This window comes from Muntiacus reevesi, chromosome 3, assembly GCF_963930625.1.
Source record: "Muntiacus reevesi chromosome 3, mMunRee1.1, whole genome shotgun sequence".
NCBI classification, from domain to species: domain Eukaryota; kingdom Metazoa; phylum Chordata; class Mammalia; order Artiodactyla; family Cervidae; genus Muntiacus; species Muntiacus reevesi.
Window position 1 is genome coordinate 234561602 of NC_089251.1, and position 18182 is coordinate 234579783.

Sequence of the window (18182 nt, forward strand, 5' to 3'; positions counted from 1 at the left end):
TTGTGTTTTGTTACTTTCAAAAAGATGGCTGGGTGATATCCAAGAGGAAACTGCTTTAGTCTGAATTCCACTCAGTAATCATTGCTCCCTAAGGCAGCCTTGATAAGAACTACTATCCTCATTATCTTTAATGATTGCTTCTGATTGGTCAGATTTAAAAAAAAAAAATTTCCCCAACAAAAAAAAGTCCCAATTATTTTGGTATTTAATTTAGCTATATTTTCATTATACATTTATCTGGGAAGGGTTTATGCTGCTAAAATAAGATTAGAGACTAAAGTGTGAATTTCTTAACAGAAATAGTCTGTATTTTAACAAGAATTCCAAAAATTCTCGTATGTCATGAATGACTATTTCAAAGATTCACTTTTCTGTAACTCTTTTGAATGAATTCAAACCTTGATAAGAGTATTTTCAAAAGCTGAGGATTACAGCCTGGATCCTCATTAATGCAGATTTTTAAGTAAAGGATTGCTACTTATTTAAAAGTGTATTTCCAAGAACATAACCCAGGAATTAAGCTACTCTAGTGATGGCTATACAGCAAAAGTAAAACTTAGATTCTGAATTAATCTTGTGCTGAAAATCACTTTACAAACAGATAGTGTTTGGGGTAATCCAAAGCTGCAAAAGTTTTCTTACTGTGGGCATGCATCATACCGCCTCTCAACTCTGGCACAGGAAAGGTACCCTCTTCTAAGCGCTGGAAACACTCCCCATTCCCACTCATGCCTTATCACATCTCAGCTGAAACCGCACTTCCTTAGGCAAGCTTTCCCTAGCCCTTATCAGTTCCCTTGCAGTGGAAGCCTCTGAATTCCTCTGCTGGAAGGGTTTAGGAGCAGCACTCTGTGGAGTGGGGATAGGAATCTTATCTGGAAGTTGCCTTTGCACCGCAAGCACACTGCACTTATTGAGGTTATGTATTGACTTGGGGTGGTTTTGTAGGGGGCTGCTGAAGACTGTGAAAGCCTTAAAACCTCTATCTCTTTGTGTACCCTATTCACGACTGCCCAAGCTAGCCTAGTAGCTTTATCTCCTGCCAGAGAATTCTATTGTTCCCTCTTTATCCCCTATTATAACTGTCAGCCCAGATATCATTATAATTACTTTTTAAATGTTCTGTCTTTGCCAGTAGATGCTTAGCACCTGTGACAGCAGGAACTATAGCTGTTTCACTATCACAGTATGTCTAAGACTTAACATGATTCTGGCCTGTAAGTAGGTATTTAACACCTATTTGATAAATAAGTGCATGAAAGAATAAATGGAAGAATGGATTCACCTCAAAACTAACATATACCAAGTGGATCACTCTACTCAACTCCTCAAATTCAAACTACTTTGACCATTAATTTCATACCTTATAAACCAGATCTAAGATTGAAACATGTCTGATGAAACAAACTTCTGGTTACCAAAGGGGAAAGGGGAGAGGGAGGGGATAAATGAGGAAGTTGGAATTAACATGCACCTAATACTATATATAAAATAAAGAAGAATTTACTGTATAGCACATGGAACTATATTCAATATCTTATAATAACCTACAGTGGAAAAGAATCTAAAGCTGAACACCTAAAACTGACACAATATTGTAAATCAATCATAGTAAATAAAATGTTTTTTCAAAAGAGATTAAATCAGGTTTACAGAGAAGATAAAATAGAAAAATAATGGAATTTAATATTAAATTGTATTCAAGTAAGCCTAACTTTGGGCTTCCCAGGTGGTATGCTAGTGGTAAAGAACCCGCCTGTCAAAGCAGGTTAGACATAAGAGACACAGGTTCGATCCCTGGTTTGGGAAGATCCCCTAGAGGAGGGCACAGCAACCCACTCCAGTATTCTTGCCTGGAAAATCCCATGGATAGAGGAGTCTGACAGGCTGAAGTCCTTAGGGCCTCACAAGGTCAGAAACGATTGAAGCAGCTTAGCATACACATACACAAGCCTAACTCTGTGCCCATGCTTCTCTTGGCATCTGTTCAGGCACAGTGACAGAGAAATTTTGACACTTGAATAGTGAGTAAACACTGAGTGAAAATTGGTAATATTGATTTTCTTACTTTGTTCACATTGGATATGCACATGTCCCCATTGTGGGTACCAAGTTTTTTTCATGAAAATATGAATTGCTGAAGCATGTTTGCTGTATAATACATTAAATCTGCAATGTCATAACACAGCCAGTTTGGAGATTTTCTTTTCTTGACCTCGATTTTTCATTAAGAAGTTAGCTGCCAAGCTAAGAAGAATTTTTTTTTTTTACTGGAAAAAAAAATATGATTGCTTTTTGTTGTTGCTGTTTGATGATAAAAAGAAAGTGTAATTCGCTCTGTAGAATGGCAACCAACGAAAGTTGCCAAACAGCATGAGTGGTAAGAAAGAGGGGAGGAATTGAGAGCCAAGATCATCTTTCTGCTTCTTTGCCTTTTTGAGTCTGTAGATAGGAATCACTCAGTAAGGTCAGGCTATCAACTCGATAAGAAGCTCCTCTGTTTCCCTGTAAAAAGTACGGAAAGTGAGTGTCAGTCTCCCCCCAGGGCTCTCCTGATGTGTGGCTGGTATTGTAAGGGAGAGGCCATCTGATGTTATCAGTGTGGAACCTCAGCTTAGCTTCTTTGAGAGGCTCTCATAGAAATGTGACTTTATGGACCTGGATAATCAGCATTGGGAGGTAATGGAGAGGCTGATGTTCCAGGCTGTTGATCACAAGGGCCCTTCGGGTTTGTGTGTTTTGATGGATGCTTGGAGACCAAAGCCAGCAAGAACAGTCTGAGGTCTGAGTTTATAAAATGTCGTTACAACTTTGATCATCATGAAATCCAGGGACAAAGAGAGATTTTTGTAGATGGTAGATACGTTACCGTTTAGAGTTGCAGGGATCGCTGCAGGTGGGACAGCGTTCACAGGTGGGTCCCGAGGCTCCAGGATTCGTGCAGATGCACTTGCCACACACACAGTCCCCTCGGCCGCTGCAGAGGATCCCGTCCTCGGAGACACAGGGGTCCGTGCTGGTGGTGCAGTTACAGTACTCGCCTGTCCAGCCGCTCCTGCACACGCACTCGCCACAGTCACAGTCGCCATTATCTGCAAAACAAAGTTCTGGATTTCTTAGGTCTAAAACCACTTCCGGATTTTGTGGACCATCTTTTTTCTTTGCCTTTAAACACCATCAAAAAGACTGAAGAAAAAAAGAGGGGGAAAAGTGAGTGCTCTGCAGGGGTGGGAAGGAGTGTATATAGGAGTGTATTTTGCTAATGGTGTGTATTTATTGACTTGGTCTCTTAACTGAAGATCAACTAGGTTGCCTGATGTTATATCCAATAGAATTTATGGGCTGGCTTCCCAGGTGGCACAGTGGTAAAGAATCCGCCTGCCAATGCAGGAGACTCAAGAGATGAGGATTCAATCGCTGGGTTGGGAAGATCCCCTGGAAAAGAAAACTGCAACCCACTCTAGTATTCTTGCCTGTGGAATCCCATGGACAGAGGAGCCTGGCGGGCTATAGTCCATTGGGTCACAAACAGTCCAACACAACTGAGCACATATGCATGAAATGAGATAATCTAGAAGCCTATAGTTAGCTACTAGATGTGTGTGTGTGTGTGTGTGATTATGTGCATGTATATTTATAGTTGGCCCTTGATCAACTCATGGGTTGGGGCACCGCCCCCTACTCTTAGGTCTCCTCTCAGTTCAAAGTCTGAGAATAACTTTTAACTCCCCCCAAACTTAACTGCTAATAGCTTCTTGTTGACTGGAAACCTTACTGATAACATAAACAGTTGATCAACACATATTTTGTATGCTACATATATTATATAGGGCTTCCTTGGTAGCTCAGCTGGTAGAGAATTCGCCTGCAATGCAGGAGACTCCAGTTTGATTCTTGGGTCAGGACGATACCCTGGAGAAGGGATAGGCTACCCACTCCAGTATTCTTGGGCTTCCCTAGTAGCTCAGATGGTAAAGAATCTTCATGCAATGTGGGAGATCTGGGTTCTGTCTCTGGGTTGGGAAGATCCCCTGGAAGAGGACATGGCAAACCACTCCAGTATTTTTGCCTGGAGAATCCCCATGGACAGAGGAGCCTGGCAGGCCACAGTCCGTGGGGTCACAAAGAGTTAGACACCCCTGAGTGACTAACGGTATCTATCAATACTGTAAGTTTACTAGATGAATCATCTGGCAGTACCTACATCAAAATCATCTTATAATACTGTAGATATTAGGTAAGTTACTAACACTATATATCAAAAATGAAAAGATAATGTGAAAAAGAAATTCATGTTTATTTACAGATATAGTTATTTATGTATTGATAATGAAGAAACAATGATATGATTACTTTATGGCAGTCTAGTGTAATTAGTATCATTGCTTCAGAGTAGCCTAACCTATACACCAATGAATGAATTGTTAAAATGTTTATGGTTATAGTATTATGGACATATTCATATTACAAACATGATTCCCTTTTCTTAAAAACCACCTACCTTTAATACTAGGCTGATAAGCAGTTTCTCCAATTATGAGAGAGGCATACTATACAATAATATAATGCTTTGAAAGCAAAGTTATCAAACAGTAAGAAAACTAACACATTATTAATTTTACATTAAATATCACTCACTTTATGCCTATGTAAGAATAGAGCAATATCTATATATATTTTATGCATTCACAACATTCGTAAATTTTCTTTTTTGATATCTCTGTCTGGCTACATAGTTCATCTGTAAATATTTTCAAATCGTTGCAAATCTCCAAAAACACTTACAATATATTTATTGAAAAAATCTGCATATAAGTGGACCCATGTACTTCAAACTTGTGTTGTTCAAGGATCAACTGTGTGCATGTGTTTATATATTATTTTTCTCCCAGTAATATAGATAAGAAGCTATGAGTCCTAAGAAGCGTCTGTGGGCTTGGATAGGAAAGGGGATGAAATTCAAGGCATGAGATGCCCAGGGAAGAGGGGGAGGGAGAGAGAAGATGGAATTCTTCAGATGACCAGACTGGGCTGGATGGGGCCTCTTTTTATTGCCCTCGAATGGAAGTAACACTTGTGGTGCCTTATCCCCAATGCCTGGCATAGAAAGTTTTTAATTTTTAAATGAATAGATTGTTTTGAGGGAGAGGAGGAAGAACAGCTTAGGACAGGGAAGACAATGAGTTCATTTTTGGTTCTGTGGAGTTTGAAAGACATGTGGGTGCTTGGATACATATATACAGCCCTGAAGTCTGGGTTTTGTAATCCACCAGGGATAAGTGGCGGTTGAAACTGATGGGGATGAAATTATCTGGGGCAAGCAGATAGAGTGAGTAAGTCCCTGGAGACTTATCAACATTTATAATGTAACCAGAGATCCTCACAGAAGAGCCAGAGAGGTAAGAAGTTCTCCTGAAGAGCTGGCCAGAGGAGTGTATAAACTACTACAAAATGGTAAATAAAGTGTTTCAGACAATGGGCCTGTGTGTTCTTGCATAGTATTTTTTGCTTGCCTACCATGCCCAAGATCCTAAATTGGCATTTGATGATCCAAACAAACAACACTTACTTGCAAATTTTGTAACATACTTTTCTTCAGAAAAAGAAGTGTGCACCAGGTATTGCCTCTCAAGTTTTGCTCCTTGGCAACATTCCAAGGACACATGGGCTTGGAGGTGGTGCATGAGTACGTAGTGTGTGGGTGCACAGACATAGGCGCTGATAGCTCGGGTTTGCATCCTGGCTCTGGTACTTCTGGGCTGGGCAAAGTTGGGGAAATCACTCAACCCCTCTGTGCCTCAGTTTCCTCACTGGTAAGGAGGGATTATTAAGAGCACTACTTCATAGGACTGTTATGAAGATTACCTGAGATAGTACATAATAGTGTTTAGAACAGTGCCTGGCCCATAAATAAGCAGCGTGTGCCGTGCTGTGCTGTAAGTCACTTCAGTTGTGTCCAACTCTTTGTGACCCACTGGACTGCAGTCTGGCAGGCTCCTCTGTCCATGGGATTCTCCAGGCAAGAATACTGGAGTGGATTGCCATGCCCTCCTTCAGGGGATCTTCCCAACCCAGGGATCAAACCCACATCTCTTACATTTGCTGCACTGGCAGTTGGGTTCTTTACCACTGGTGCCACCTGGGAAACACAAGCAGTGTATAAATGTAAGTTATTGTCATGATTCCTAAATACTATCCAGTAGGAGGAATTTGATAGCAAAATTATCCAGCAGTATTAAAACTCCTGTAATTATACTGAAAACCAAGCAGATGTGAAAGAAATCCCAAGTGAGGCAGGTTTCCATTTTTTTGGAGATGCTACCGTATTCATTGCAGAAAGAAGGATTCTGAGTTTTCTCTTGTAAACTTTGGTCCAGTAGGTGGTTACTTTTCTGTCTTCATGACTTGGCCTTAAGAGACATGGAGTAAGTAATCCCAGAACAAATGATAAACCACAAAGATTTTGAAGCTAGATTCTGACTGCTCCTGAGGTGTGTGTGTGTGTGTACACATATGTAGGGAGAGAGACAAAGAAAATATGACATACACTTTTCTAATGAAAGATGAGTTGAAATTTATCTGGATCCATGACATTAATACTGTATTTCATAACCTATTTAATTCATAATTGAACTAATTAATTTAAAGCTAAGAATAGTTAGGTGACTTAGGCCAAAACCATTCATTTACTTTTTATACATAAACTGTCATCTAAACTTCAATGGCTTTTTGTTTATTCTTTATCAAAGGGGGAAACTTACTTTCATGATAGGGAGAGATTTCTATATTAAAGTTTATTCTGAAAAATGCATATAGTGTGTAAATATTGGCAAATGAAATGAGCATCTTGAAAGGCTTTGAGAATGCCCAAGTATATCACTCCATATAAAAATTACTTGGCAGAAATTTTAGAAAACCCTTCTAAGAGCTCCTTGCAGAATTTGGAAACTCCTTTCTTCGGGGCTTCAGAACCATTAACTGGGTCACAAAAATTGTTAATTGATATCCTCAAACAACTACTTATCTAAGGTACCTGTTCATACAACAGTAGCTTTATAATGACTTCATGTAGAAACAACATGATAATCAAAGATCAAGGAAAAATTATTAGGCTCTTTTGATAGGGATAGATCTTTCTGGAATGCCACTGACTGATAACTAAGAGGACAGTGGTAGGAAGTTTTTTCTATAATGCTGTTTGCTGGAGTTTCCAGTTTCTTAGAATCAAAATTTAAAAGACTAATGGAATTTGGGCAAGGGAAAAAAAAAATCAGTGGAGCCCTGTATCTTACAGAAGGATGGAAGAAGGTGCATGAAAAGAACATCATGATAATAGCCCTTTGGAAAAGCGACACATTGCAGAGTCTATTTGTTGTAAAATAAGTAAATTTACTTGAGGAGTGGGGGCTTCCCAGCTGACTCTAGTGGTAAAGAACCCGCCTGCTAATGCAGAAGACTAAGAGATGTAGATTCAGCCCCTGGATTGGGAAGATCCCCTAGAGGAGGAAATGGCAACCCGCTCCAGCATTCTTATCTGGAGAATCCCATGGACAGAGGAGTCTGCTGGGCTACAGTCCATGGGATTGCAGAGTCGGACAAGACTGCAGCAACTTAGCGCGCACACACGCACATGAGAAGCGAGGCTGCAGTATAGTCAGGCTGCTACTGGAAACGACTGCATCAAGAGCGTGTGTGTCCACAGGCCGCGATCAGTTTTACCCCCACACTAAGCACCATGCCAGGCACATAGTACGTATTCCATTACTCTTTGAATTTAAAGCTGAGAATAGTTAGGTGATTTAGGCCAAAGCCATTCATTTACTTTTGTACTTTTTTGTACTTGATTGTACTTCTGAAAGAGAAAGTTACAGAGTAACATCATTTGAGATGTTACTAAATACAAAATTGCTTTTGAGAAAGTCATGGTTGAGGATGGAGAATAGATGAATACTCCAATAGATGAAGGAAAAGGGTATTGGTAAAGTTTTCTGAGTCCAATTGCAGAAATAATTGTATTTTCTATATAGAATTTCTTTAGTGATCACTGTATCTGATACAAAAAGAGGCAGTATTGTCAGACTGTCTGAACTACAAATGGACAGATCAAATTGACTCTTTGAATTTATATCTGTCTGCACGCATGACATAAAATAAAATGAAAGACCATCAAACACTGGGATGAACTGTGTTGTTGAACACAACCCAGGATTTCTACAGCCTTACATCTCTTTGACTTCAGGTTTAAAGGGTGAAGTATAGGTGGGGTCAGTATTGCTGTTATACTGTATTTTATTACATTTCGGATTTTTTTTAAAGGCAATTTCAAATGTCTTGAGCACATATTTTATTAAAGATTTCTATTAGAACTGCAATCTAAGGTTCTGCTGAATAGATTCTTTCTGAGACGTAGTGATGGTCTCTGGCTTCAGGCTGTGTTCTGTCTGCATCTTGTGAAAAAGGACTAATGTGGGTTTGGAAGCACACCCATTAGATAAGGAAAAACACCTTTGAATGAAAGGGGCGAGACATGTGTCTCAGTCTGAACAGACCCTAAACTTTTCACTCTCCAAGGGGAAGGAACGAAGGCAGCCTCAGAGAAATCTGTCGCAATAGCAGAAGCCAAGAAATGAAACGGAGGCGCACTTCTAAGGGTATCAAATGGTTTTCAAAGAGCCTGGGATTCTCTGAGGCTTCTTTTCTCGGGCCTTTTCTTCTGAAAATCAGTCTCTTTTATACGTTCCTGACACTGTGGTTGGAAAACATAACTTGCTTGGTTTTCTCTAAAGGTAATGGCTTTCTGTTTTGAAAAACTATGCTCACACACTGTGGGAAAAAAATAAAAAGATGTGAGGGCTTAAATTCAGCAGTCAGTTACTCTTTCAATTGTAACATAAATTTGTATCATTTAAAAGTATATGGACACATTTGTAATTCTTGTCTGATTAGACTGTACTTAAATATATATGTGTATCTCTCAGAATGATTTTATCATAGTCATGTAATAGATAACATATTTTTAAACTACAGTGATTTTACATCTAGAAGGGATATTAGAAAGTAAATTTTTCTGCTATTTATAGTTTTTCTCAATCTCAAAAAATCCAAGGAATTTTTCATTTTTACCCTTTCCATAGCCTTCTTCACATATGTCCTTATTCGTCTTGCTTCAGTCGTGTCTGATTCTTTGCTACCCTATGGACTGTAGCCCACCAGGCTTCTCTGTTCATGACATTTTCCAGGCAAGAATATTGGAGTGGATTGCCACGCCTTCCTCCAGGGGCTGTTCCAACCCAGGGGTTGAACTTGTGTCTCTTATGTCTCCTGCATTGGCAGGCAGGCTCTTACCACTAGCGCCACCTGGGAAGTCCCATTGAGCTTATTATATCCAGTGTCTAACTAGTATATCACATAACATGTGTGTGGTGTGAACAAAGGTCCTGAAAGACCATTTAGTATTTTTGTGTCCCTTGTCCTTTGCTGTGTGTCCCTTAAGCAGCTTAGCTTCTTATCTTCCCAAAGTAATAGGCATTTAAGAGTTGGTTCACATACAAGGAGCCTGATCTAGAATAGTCTGAAAGATAATGGAATTTGATTACATGCAGTTTTGTGGCATCTGAGTAATAACCAAAAAGAAGCCATCTTTTATCCCCAGAGAAATAATAATAGAGATGTAAGTTCAGTTGGCAGAGATCTGACCCCTAGGGAATGTCAGAGTCAGAAAAAATATAAGTGAAGATCGGTTACCTTAGTCTAAAGGTGAACACGTTCAGTTGATCAGCAAACATTTATTGAGCACCTATTATGTCCAGGCGGCTGTGGCAGGGGTCAAGGATGCAACGCTCCTCCTTGACACCTGCACAGTCTCCCAGGAAGGTGGATTTGGACATAGCCTACCTCCGCAGAGCAGCCCCTTGTGTCTCACGCAGGAGAAGTTGTCACACTGGCAGTAAGGCCCGTAAATGTTTCCATAGGAGGACAGGTGGCAGACACACTGCCCGCAGTAGCAGTCGCCTCTCCCGCTGCACGAGGGGAGCTCTGGGGCCTCTTTGCAGGACTCGGTGCTCAGCGTGTCCTCCCCGCACTCGCAGTGGTGACCCATGTGGCCGGGGTTGCAGGCACACACCCCACACTGGAAGGAGCCGTTGCCGTTGTTGCACTTGGAGCTGTTCACCTCCACTTCTTTCTGGCAGGCACAGCTGCATTCCGGGCTGACGAGGATTTCCAGAGCATCCCCCAGCCCCACGGGCTTGAGGATAATGTGCCTGCTCCTTCTCTCACAGTTTGGTAAACTCACAGTCACGTTGAATGAAACCTGGAAAAGAAAATACTAATTATCTTCTTCTAAGCACCAAAATGATCCTCCCTCGTGTCTCAGCGGCAAAGAATCTGCCTGCTAATGCAGGGATGTGGGCTCGATCCCTGGGTCAGGAAGACCCCCTGGAGAAAGAAATGGCAACCCACTCCAGTATTCTTACCAGGCGACCCCATGGACAGAGGAACCTGGTGGGCTACAGTCCACAGGGTCACAAGAGAGTCAGAGATGACTTAGTGACTAAACAAGAGCAACAAGCCATCAAAATGTACTGGAGAATACAGAGCGCATGGGGACCAGCTTTCCCAAAAGCATTTATTAGGAAATCTTTGAAAATCGCTTTTGAAATTCTTGAAAGGAAAAGTCCAGCTTTCGTGCACTAAGATAGCTTCTGACAGATCACCTGAATGACTTTTCAGATGGTCTCTACTTACAATGTCTCCCACCTTCATGTGAGAGCATTTCTTTTGGTGTGGAAAGGGGATCCCGGTGTTACAGATGGCTGTGAATGACAGGTTGAGTCCTTCTGTGTCTCCTAACACTTCCAGCTCCACCTCAGACCGCAGTTCCTTTAGATAAGACATGAAGAGTTGAACAAGATCACAACCAAAAAAATAGAGCCAGAAGAGAAGAATCTGTGATCATGTTCGTTAAACAGCAAATGAATAAAATTAAATTTGGTCTAAAAGAAATTCACCAGATCACCAATCAAGCAAGAAAGCAAGTAATACATACACACACACACACACACAAGCATATTTTATCAAATCTAAGATGGCATCCATTACAAGATTAACCATTATTTTATGACAATTAAACTGTGACAAAATACTTGGAGATTGTTCAGCACTACATATGAATTAAACCTGTCAGTTCATTGATTTAAAAATTATTTTATTCATCTTGAGGGTTTGGCAAATTTCTCTAGTCCTGAATTGCAAGGACTGGATTACAGTCCAGTCTTATGAATTATAGTCCAAGCATGTCATATAAAAGGCAAATCTTTTCTTATGTCTCAGTAGCAAAATATAACAATAGCTTTCTTTACCGGTCTTCTAAGTATCATCATTTTTTAGGTCCCATAAAGCAGCTGGTTGTTACTCTGAAAGGAATACAGATCATTCCTCCAACAATGAATACTTGCTTTGCTGATATCAGTATTTGCTTCCCTGTTACTTTGTTCTGGTACATTTCTGCATATATAATAAATTTTCAATATCAAATCATAGTGAAAACTTGGAAGATATTTTAAAATTGTGATTGTCCTCAACACTTATAGTACCAACAGTGCACATAATGAATGAATTGAAGTGACAACACATTCAATTACTGCCAAGTTATACATGTGCAGGCAATGAAAACTACATTGTGACTTTCACTCTACTGAAAGCACTGGTAAGATGTGACTAATCAAAATGTATCCTAATGTTAGAGATGCTAAAATGTGAGAGAAAATGTGCCTTGAAATCAATACTGGAATTTATAGAGTTCCTTTTGTACTTTTAGTATAGAGCCAAGTCTGGGGGAATGAGTATAAGCTAGGATTTCTGCCATCAAGATGATCATCTTGCTGAAAAAAATAAGATGCAGTCAAGTGAAACAGTTAGCATACAGTGTCAGTCAGTGTACCATTAAATTAGAAAAAAAAAAAAAAAGTGTAATACGTAAGGGTTTGGGAGAATTCAGAAAAGAGGGTAGTCAGTGAAGGCTGAAGTATTAGAAGACCGGATCTTAATGGCTGTGTTGGATTTAGATTGCTGGAGGGGATGACAATGGTATTTCAGGTGAGGGGACCAGAAAAGAGAAAACTCTGTGCCAGGAGTGGTTCAGAATGGAGACAAGAGGGGCTCAGCCCAAGCCTGCACCCCAACTGTCTGGGGAGATACCCGACCACAGAAAGCCCTGTAGTTTAGAGAGGTGAGTTAAGACCTGTGGGAAGCATTTCCTGAAGCTTTTAAACAACGGCCTGATTTACTGAAAATACCACTGCAGGGAGGCTATCTGGAAGGTGTGAGCAGGACCGGCTAGAGGAGAGGATAGGAAAATTTGAGTCAAGGAAGCTGGCATGTGACTGCATCCACCCCTGCCTGAGGTGTGATGAGGAATGGGATGGTTGATTACAAATGTAAAGAAAGGAGAGCACTAGATATGGGATATGTGGGTTATTGCAGGAGGGACATAAAAGCAACATTTTCCAGGAGAAAGACTGTCAAGAAAAGAGGAAAGGAAAGCTATTAGTTTGGGGGAAAGCTAGTGTTGTTATTATTCAGAGCTTCTTTATTCCTCTTTCTTTTGTAAAAGAGAAGTCTGTATTTGGGGGACAAAACCAAATTATTTTTTAAAAACAGAATAAAAACAAATTGTAAAATACTATGAATTAAGTCATACCTCCTCTAAAAGGATCTGACTTCCTAGGCACATTCCATTGATAGAATTTTAAAAGCGTATTCGGATTCAAACTTTCCTGAAGTATAATTTGTCAACTATATGTTAAGAGGACCCCACCTTCCTTATAATTTTAAGTTGCTTACTGTAAATTCTGAGTCACTACTCTTCCCTGCTTTGTTATTTGTTCCACATGATCACTCCTCCCACTGACAGACACAGGTTGACTTTTTAGAATGCAGTCTTTGTCAGAGATTAAAGTGTCATTTCTCAGTCCTAAAGATTATTCACATCATGTCTTAAGATTTCAAATTCTGCCAATTTAGCATTAAAATGAACCCTGCAAATCTGTTTTATCTTAGCTAGTTACATTTCCAGTTTATTCACTCAGAAAATATTTATTGAGTGGCCACTATGTACTGGACCCTGTTCTATAAAACCTCTAAAATAGTTGATCCCTTGACTGAGTTTATACTCCAGTGTGGGAGGACAGAAAGGAAACCACACAATACATAAGAAAATTATGTAACACCAGAAGGTGATAAATGCTACAGGAAAAAGCTAAGGTGGGATAATGACGATAAAGGGGGTAGGGGGTATAGGCTGTGATCTTTTAAAAGTGGTCAGGGTGGGATTTGTTAAGAAGGTGATGTTTCAAGAAAGTGAGAGAAAATTAGCCATGCATGTTTATGTGAGAAAATGTGTTTCAGGAGGAGGGTGCAGCCAATGTGAAGGTCCAAAAACAGGCTGATGTCTGGAAGCAGAACAGCAAGGAGGGCAGAGTTACTGTACTGGAGCAGAGAGTTAGAGTTAACAGAAGGTGAGTTCAGAGGTAATGGGGTGGAGGGGACCCTGGTAGGGTACTCATGGAATGTTACAGGCTTCAACTGTTACTCTACATAAATGAGAAAACAATTAGGGCTACCTAGAGAAGGGTGATGGTAATCCGCCTGCCAGTGCAGATGTAAGAGAGGCGAGTTTGATCCCTGAGTCAGGAAGATCCCCTGGAGAAGGGCATGGCAACCCACTCCAATATTCTTGCCTGGAGAATCCCATGGACAGAGAAGCCTGGCAGGCTACGGTCCATGGGGTCACAAAGAGCCAGACACAACTGAAGCGGCTTGGCACGCATGTAGGCATGCATATAGAAAAGTGACAGGAGTTAATATTTTTAATGAAAATTCTAGCTGTTTTGTTGAAATTAGGATGCAGGAAAACAGAAGTAGAAACAGGAAACAGCATTTAGGAACTTTTGCAATAATTCAGGTGAATGAGGAGGATGGCTCCAACTAAGACGACTGTGATTGGATCAAATTCTAAATAAATCTGAGGGTAGAGTCCACAAGATTTCCTGATGGATTAAGTGTAACGTGTAAGAGAAAGAGAACAATCAGGATCATTTCACGCGTTTTGTCTCTAGCAATGTGAAGAATGGAATTACCATTGGTTGAGGAGGAGAAAACTATTGGTGAAGTGTGTTTGGGAACGTCCAGCTTATTCTGCTGAATAACCTGGACTAACATATCAACTGACTCCTAGATATCTCCATTTGGATGTTTAATAGAAACATGTATCCTGGTTGCCAGGCAGCATGGAGGGCCTGCTTGAGGTCCATGATCCTGAATTTAAAGTGAGACCAGGTAGCATGATTGTATGTTTTTCCCACTTTCACTCAGCTGTGCAGAGTGACTGGATTTGACCAGGACCACAGCTGGCCAAAAACCCCAAAGAAGCAACAGGGTTCAGGGAAGTTGAGAGTGTATCTAAGGAGTGGCCAGAATGATTGAATTTAAACTGGAGAACCAGGTAGCGAAGACGTCAGAGGGATGAGGAACTGTACAGAGAAGATATGGTCAATTAATTAGAGATCCTAGTGGGGCTGGAAACAATATTAGGGGAATTAGCAAGAAGAAGGTGAAAAGATTAGAAATGATGAGTGGACAATTGATTGCACACAATCGATATTATGGAGGTGTTTATTGGCAAGGATAAGGTTTAAGGTATGACAAGAGAGTGAAGATATGAAGAAGTAATTAAGTGGGAAGGGAACAAGGTCATTTCAGAATCAGAATTCAAGAAACTGAGAGCCCAGGATATGGGAAGGACCATGTATATATGGGCTGAAATCATTAAAAAATCAGATAGGAGTAGCACTGGAGATAGAGGCACAGTGAACTAAATGAGAAATGAGGGATATAACCTGAAAGTCTGTAGATTACAGCAGTTAGGGGTAGTGAGTAACATAATCTAACCAAAAGGAAGGAAATTTCAGCATTGACATAATATACCCTATTGGAGATTTCAACAGGAATATTTTAATATGATTTTGCCAAAGCAAGGACATAAATATATGTCTGTATGTTTCATCTTTTCATTCACTCATTTATTGAGCATCTACTATGAGCTAGACAAAACAAAACAAGTCAGTTCTTTTTCTTTTTTGTTTTTTTAACAAGTCGTTTCTCTCCCAGGACTTAAATACCAACCGAGGAGCTTACCCTTGGGAGCATTAATATTTCAACAGTTTTATTATGTGACTAGAGAAGGAAAGCGAGTAATAAATGATAGCCAGATGACTACACATCTGGTATTTAAGGTGTTGTTTTTTTTTTTAAATGTCAGTGTAAAATACTGGGCTGAAGTTTGTAGTCACTAATTATAAACACAAATTGTTTGCCCCTGCCCCACTACAACTCAGAAGTCTTCTATGTTTTCCCTCAGTTTAGTCTCTTTCCTTCTCTCTCTTTTTCTAGGTTGGGAAGAAATCCAGTTCATGGGTCCCCATGTTTTAAAGTCCTTTTCAGTTCATTTCGGTTCAGTAACTCAGTCATGTCCTTTTTGGACACATTTAAAAATTACACGATAGAAAAACAAGTTGAACTAGTGCCAAGATTTGCTGCATACTTCATGGTGACTCATCGAGTTTCAACCATAACTCCAGATCAAGATTGTTTGATTTAAGAATAATAGACACTTCATAATTTTGAGACAGTAAAATAGAGACACAAGATTCACTTCAAATGTTTGATGTCTTAATTTCAACTACTCTGTAAATTATGTGAGTGACTGGGGACATAAAGTGAGACATAAACCCTGACAAAGCAAGCAGAGGCCTGGACAGGGCTGGTCAGACGGGATGGGAAATATTTTTGACAATTCACTGTTTTATAATTTGCTTACCTCCTGTGAAGATGCTAGTAGCCAGCATTTTTGAGAGTCCTGAATTAAAGAAAATTGAGCATGTTCTAACACAGTGAAGGTTTGCCACGTGATTTTATTTGATTCTACACATTAAAACTTTACTGCTTGAGAGGGAGGAAGGTTTTTATAGTATTTTGTTGACAAGCTTTCCTGTCTGGAAGAATTTCAAGCATGAACTAACATGGTGATTAATTTTTGATGTGAGCTAAGAAAACTGAAGTTTCTGAGGATATGAATTAAAAACACCCTCATCTCATAGCTTTAATGAACCATCTGTGTTTTATTCTTTGAGAAAATGTCTTTGAGGAAAAAAAATACATTGCTTTTCCCTGTTAGAGTCTCAAAATTGGTGGGGTGATGTCAAAAAAAACTGGGGTGGGGAGTTTCTTAAAATATGTTGCTCTTCCTCCACTTAAAGTTCCCCTAAGACATTTGTGAAAGGAATCTAGACACACCTATTTTAAAAAAACCTTCCAGATGATTCTGAAATGTCAGGTAACACTGGTTCTGTATATGCTAAGTATTGTTATACAGTGCATATGTATCACTTATTTGTAATTTTAAAACATCAGAAATTAGTATTTTATTCATTTGTTATTATGCAACTGACATTTGGAGCAAATATTAGAGCTTTACTGCTTTATAAAATGTTATTTTTTTCATTCCTGTCCTAATGTAGGACTTCATCTTTGTGTGTGTATGTGTGCTTGCTTCTTTGTAAGGAAAAGCAAAAGAGGGGCTGATAGTGATATTTAGGAACCAAAATAAAAAGAGTTGGCAACAGGCCACCCACTGTTGATTGGGTTATGAAATGGAGACAAAGAGAGAAAGCATAGCAACCCTGTAGGTATGTATCTTATTTTAAGGGAAGAATTCTGTCCTCAGGCACTAATTTACAAAGACAAGGCAAAAAAAGAAAAAAGTTTAAAATGTATTTATATGATATAACACTAATAGAAAATTTCCCTGATTCCTCAAAGCAGAGAATCTACAAAGTGGTGTTCCTGGTGTGCGTTGCTGTGTTTTCCCTTGAGTTATGATGTAGCCTCATTAAGCCTGTGGAGTTAGTTCTCATAGCTGTTATTCATTGGCAATCTAAACAGTTTTGTGTTTTTTTAGGCAGAGAAGAGGAAAGCTTAATTGTATGACTCATGAAGCCTTTTCAGTAGAATTAAAATTCTGCAGGTGACAATGCTGCTATTGGTTATTACTATAAAAACAACTCAGGTTTATGAGTTTTCTACCTTCTGCCCCATCTTCTGGGAAAAATATCTGCAAATAAAGTGAGCAAAATTTACATTTTGGCTGCATTAACGCAGAGAGATTTTCTTTAGATAAGCACTATCTCTACCAACAAAGGAGAGTGCATTTAACCACCTAAAACATCTCTTAGTTTTTAAACATCAAATAAATGCAAAAAGACCCCAACAGTAAAATATCCTACTTCATAAGCTGAGATGATCAGCTGGAGAATGTTTCCAGAGTCCTTCTGAAGTACCCCTACTGTAGCTCCAGGGATGAGCTTTGCATAATTCTGTAAACAAACAAACAAACAAACAAACAAGTCAGTCTTTGCTCACTGTAACTGAGAAGCATTAAGTGTGGGGTTCAACCTACTGGTTGAGATCACCTCTATTTGACTGGCCGGGAGAAACAGGTTCCTGATAATAAACGGCGTTTGTCCTGAAACTGTAGTTGTGCCTCGTGCTGCTTCCTGAGCTCAAGCAGGAAATGAAACGGCCTGGGTGGCTGCTGGGGAAATCTAATGTCTGTGGTGGCCTTAGTCTAGGGCTGTAATTGACATCACAACAAGAGTTAAGTCTCAGAAATAATATGTATATAACAGTTTTGATTTGGGGAACATCCTTTTTCTAAAAAGTTCTGAGTTCACTACCAGGAACTGTCTTCTTCTTCTTTTTTTTTTTTTTTTTGTAGCATTGCAGAAACTAAGGCTTGGGTCTCCGAGTCCCTCGAGTCCCTCACAGTCATGGTCAGTTGCTTGGTAGAGCAGAGGAGTGAATTGTTTGAATGCTTGCTGTTAACTCCTCCTTTCCTAGCAGTAATGAGTAGTCTCTTAGGGATGTCAGCACCGTCCTGGAGTTGGTTGGAATCACTGCTCACTCATCAGGATTGTGTGAATCAGCACTTAGCTCTAAACCGTCTGCATTCCCCATGTACATTGCCATGTACATTTCTTCCTCTGAGATGTCATTCCCACCAGAGGAGAATTCACTTTCATCTTCATCCCTTCAGGTATCAAACATGGCTAAGGAATGAAGCATTG

The 18182-nt window shown here is 39.8% G+C and overlaps 1 protein-coding gene across 3 annotated transcripts in view; it reads right to left on the reverse strand.

The window, feature by feature from the left end:
- The window catches only part of ITGB6 (integrin subunit beta 6), a 138083-nt gene that overhangs the window by 21170 nt on the left and 98731 nt on the right, over positions 1 to 18182 (reverse strand). For all 3 annotated transcript variants that reach the window (XM_065931623.1, XM_065931622.1, XM_065931621.1), the window contains exons 11-14: positions 17343 to 17432; positions 10747 to 10881; positions 9895 to 10312; positions 2870 to 3092 (exon numbers count right to left, since the gene is read on the reverse strand). In XM_065931623.1, coding sequence (XP_065787695.1) covers positions 2870 to 3092; positions 9895 to 10312; positions 10747 to 10881; positions 17343 to 17432 — 866 coding nt within the window. The remainder of the gene's footprint in view (positions 1 to 2869; positions 3093 to 9894; positions 10313 to 10746; positions 10882 to 17342; positions 17433 to 18182) is intronic.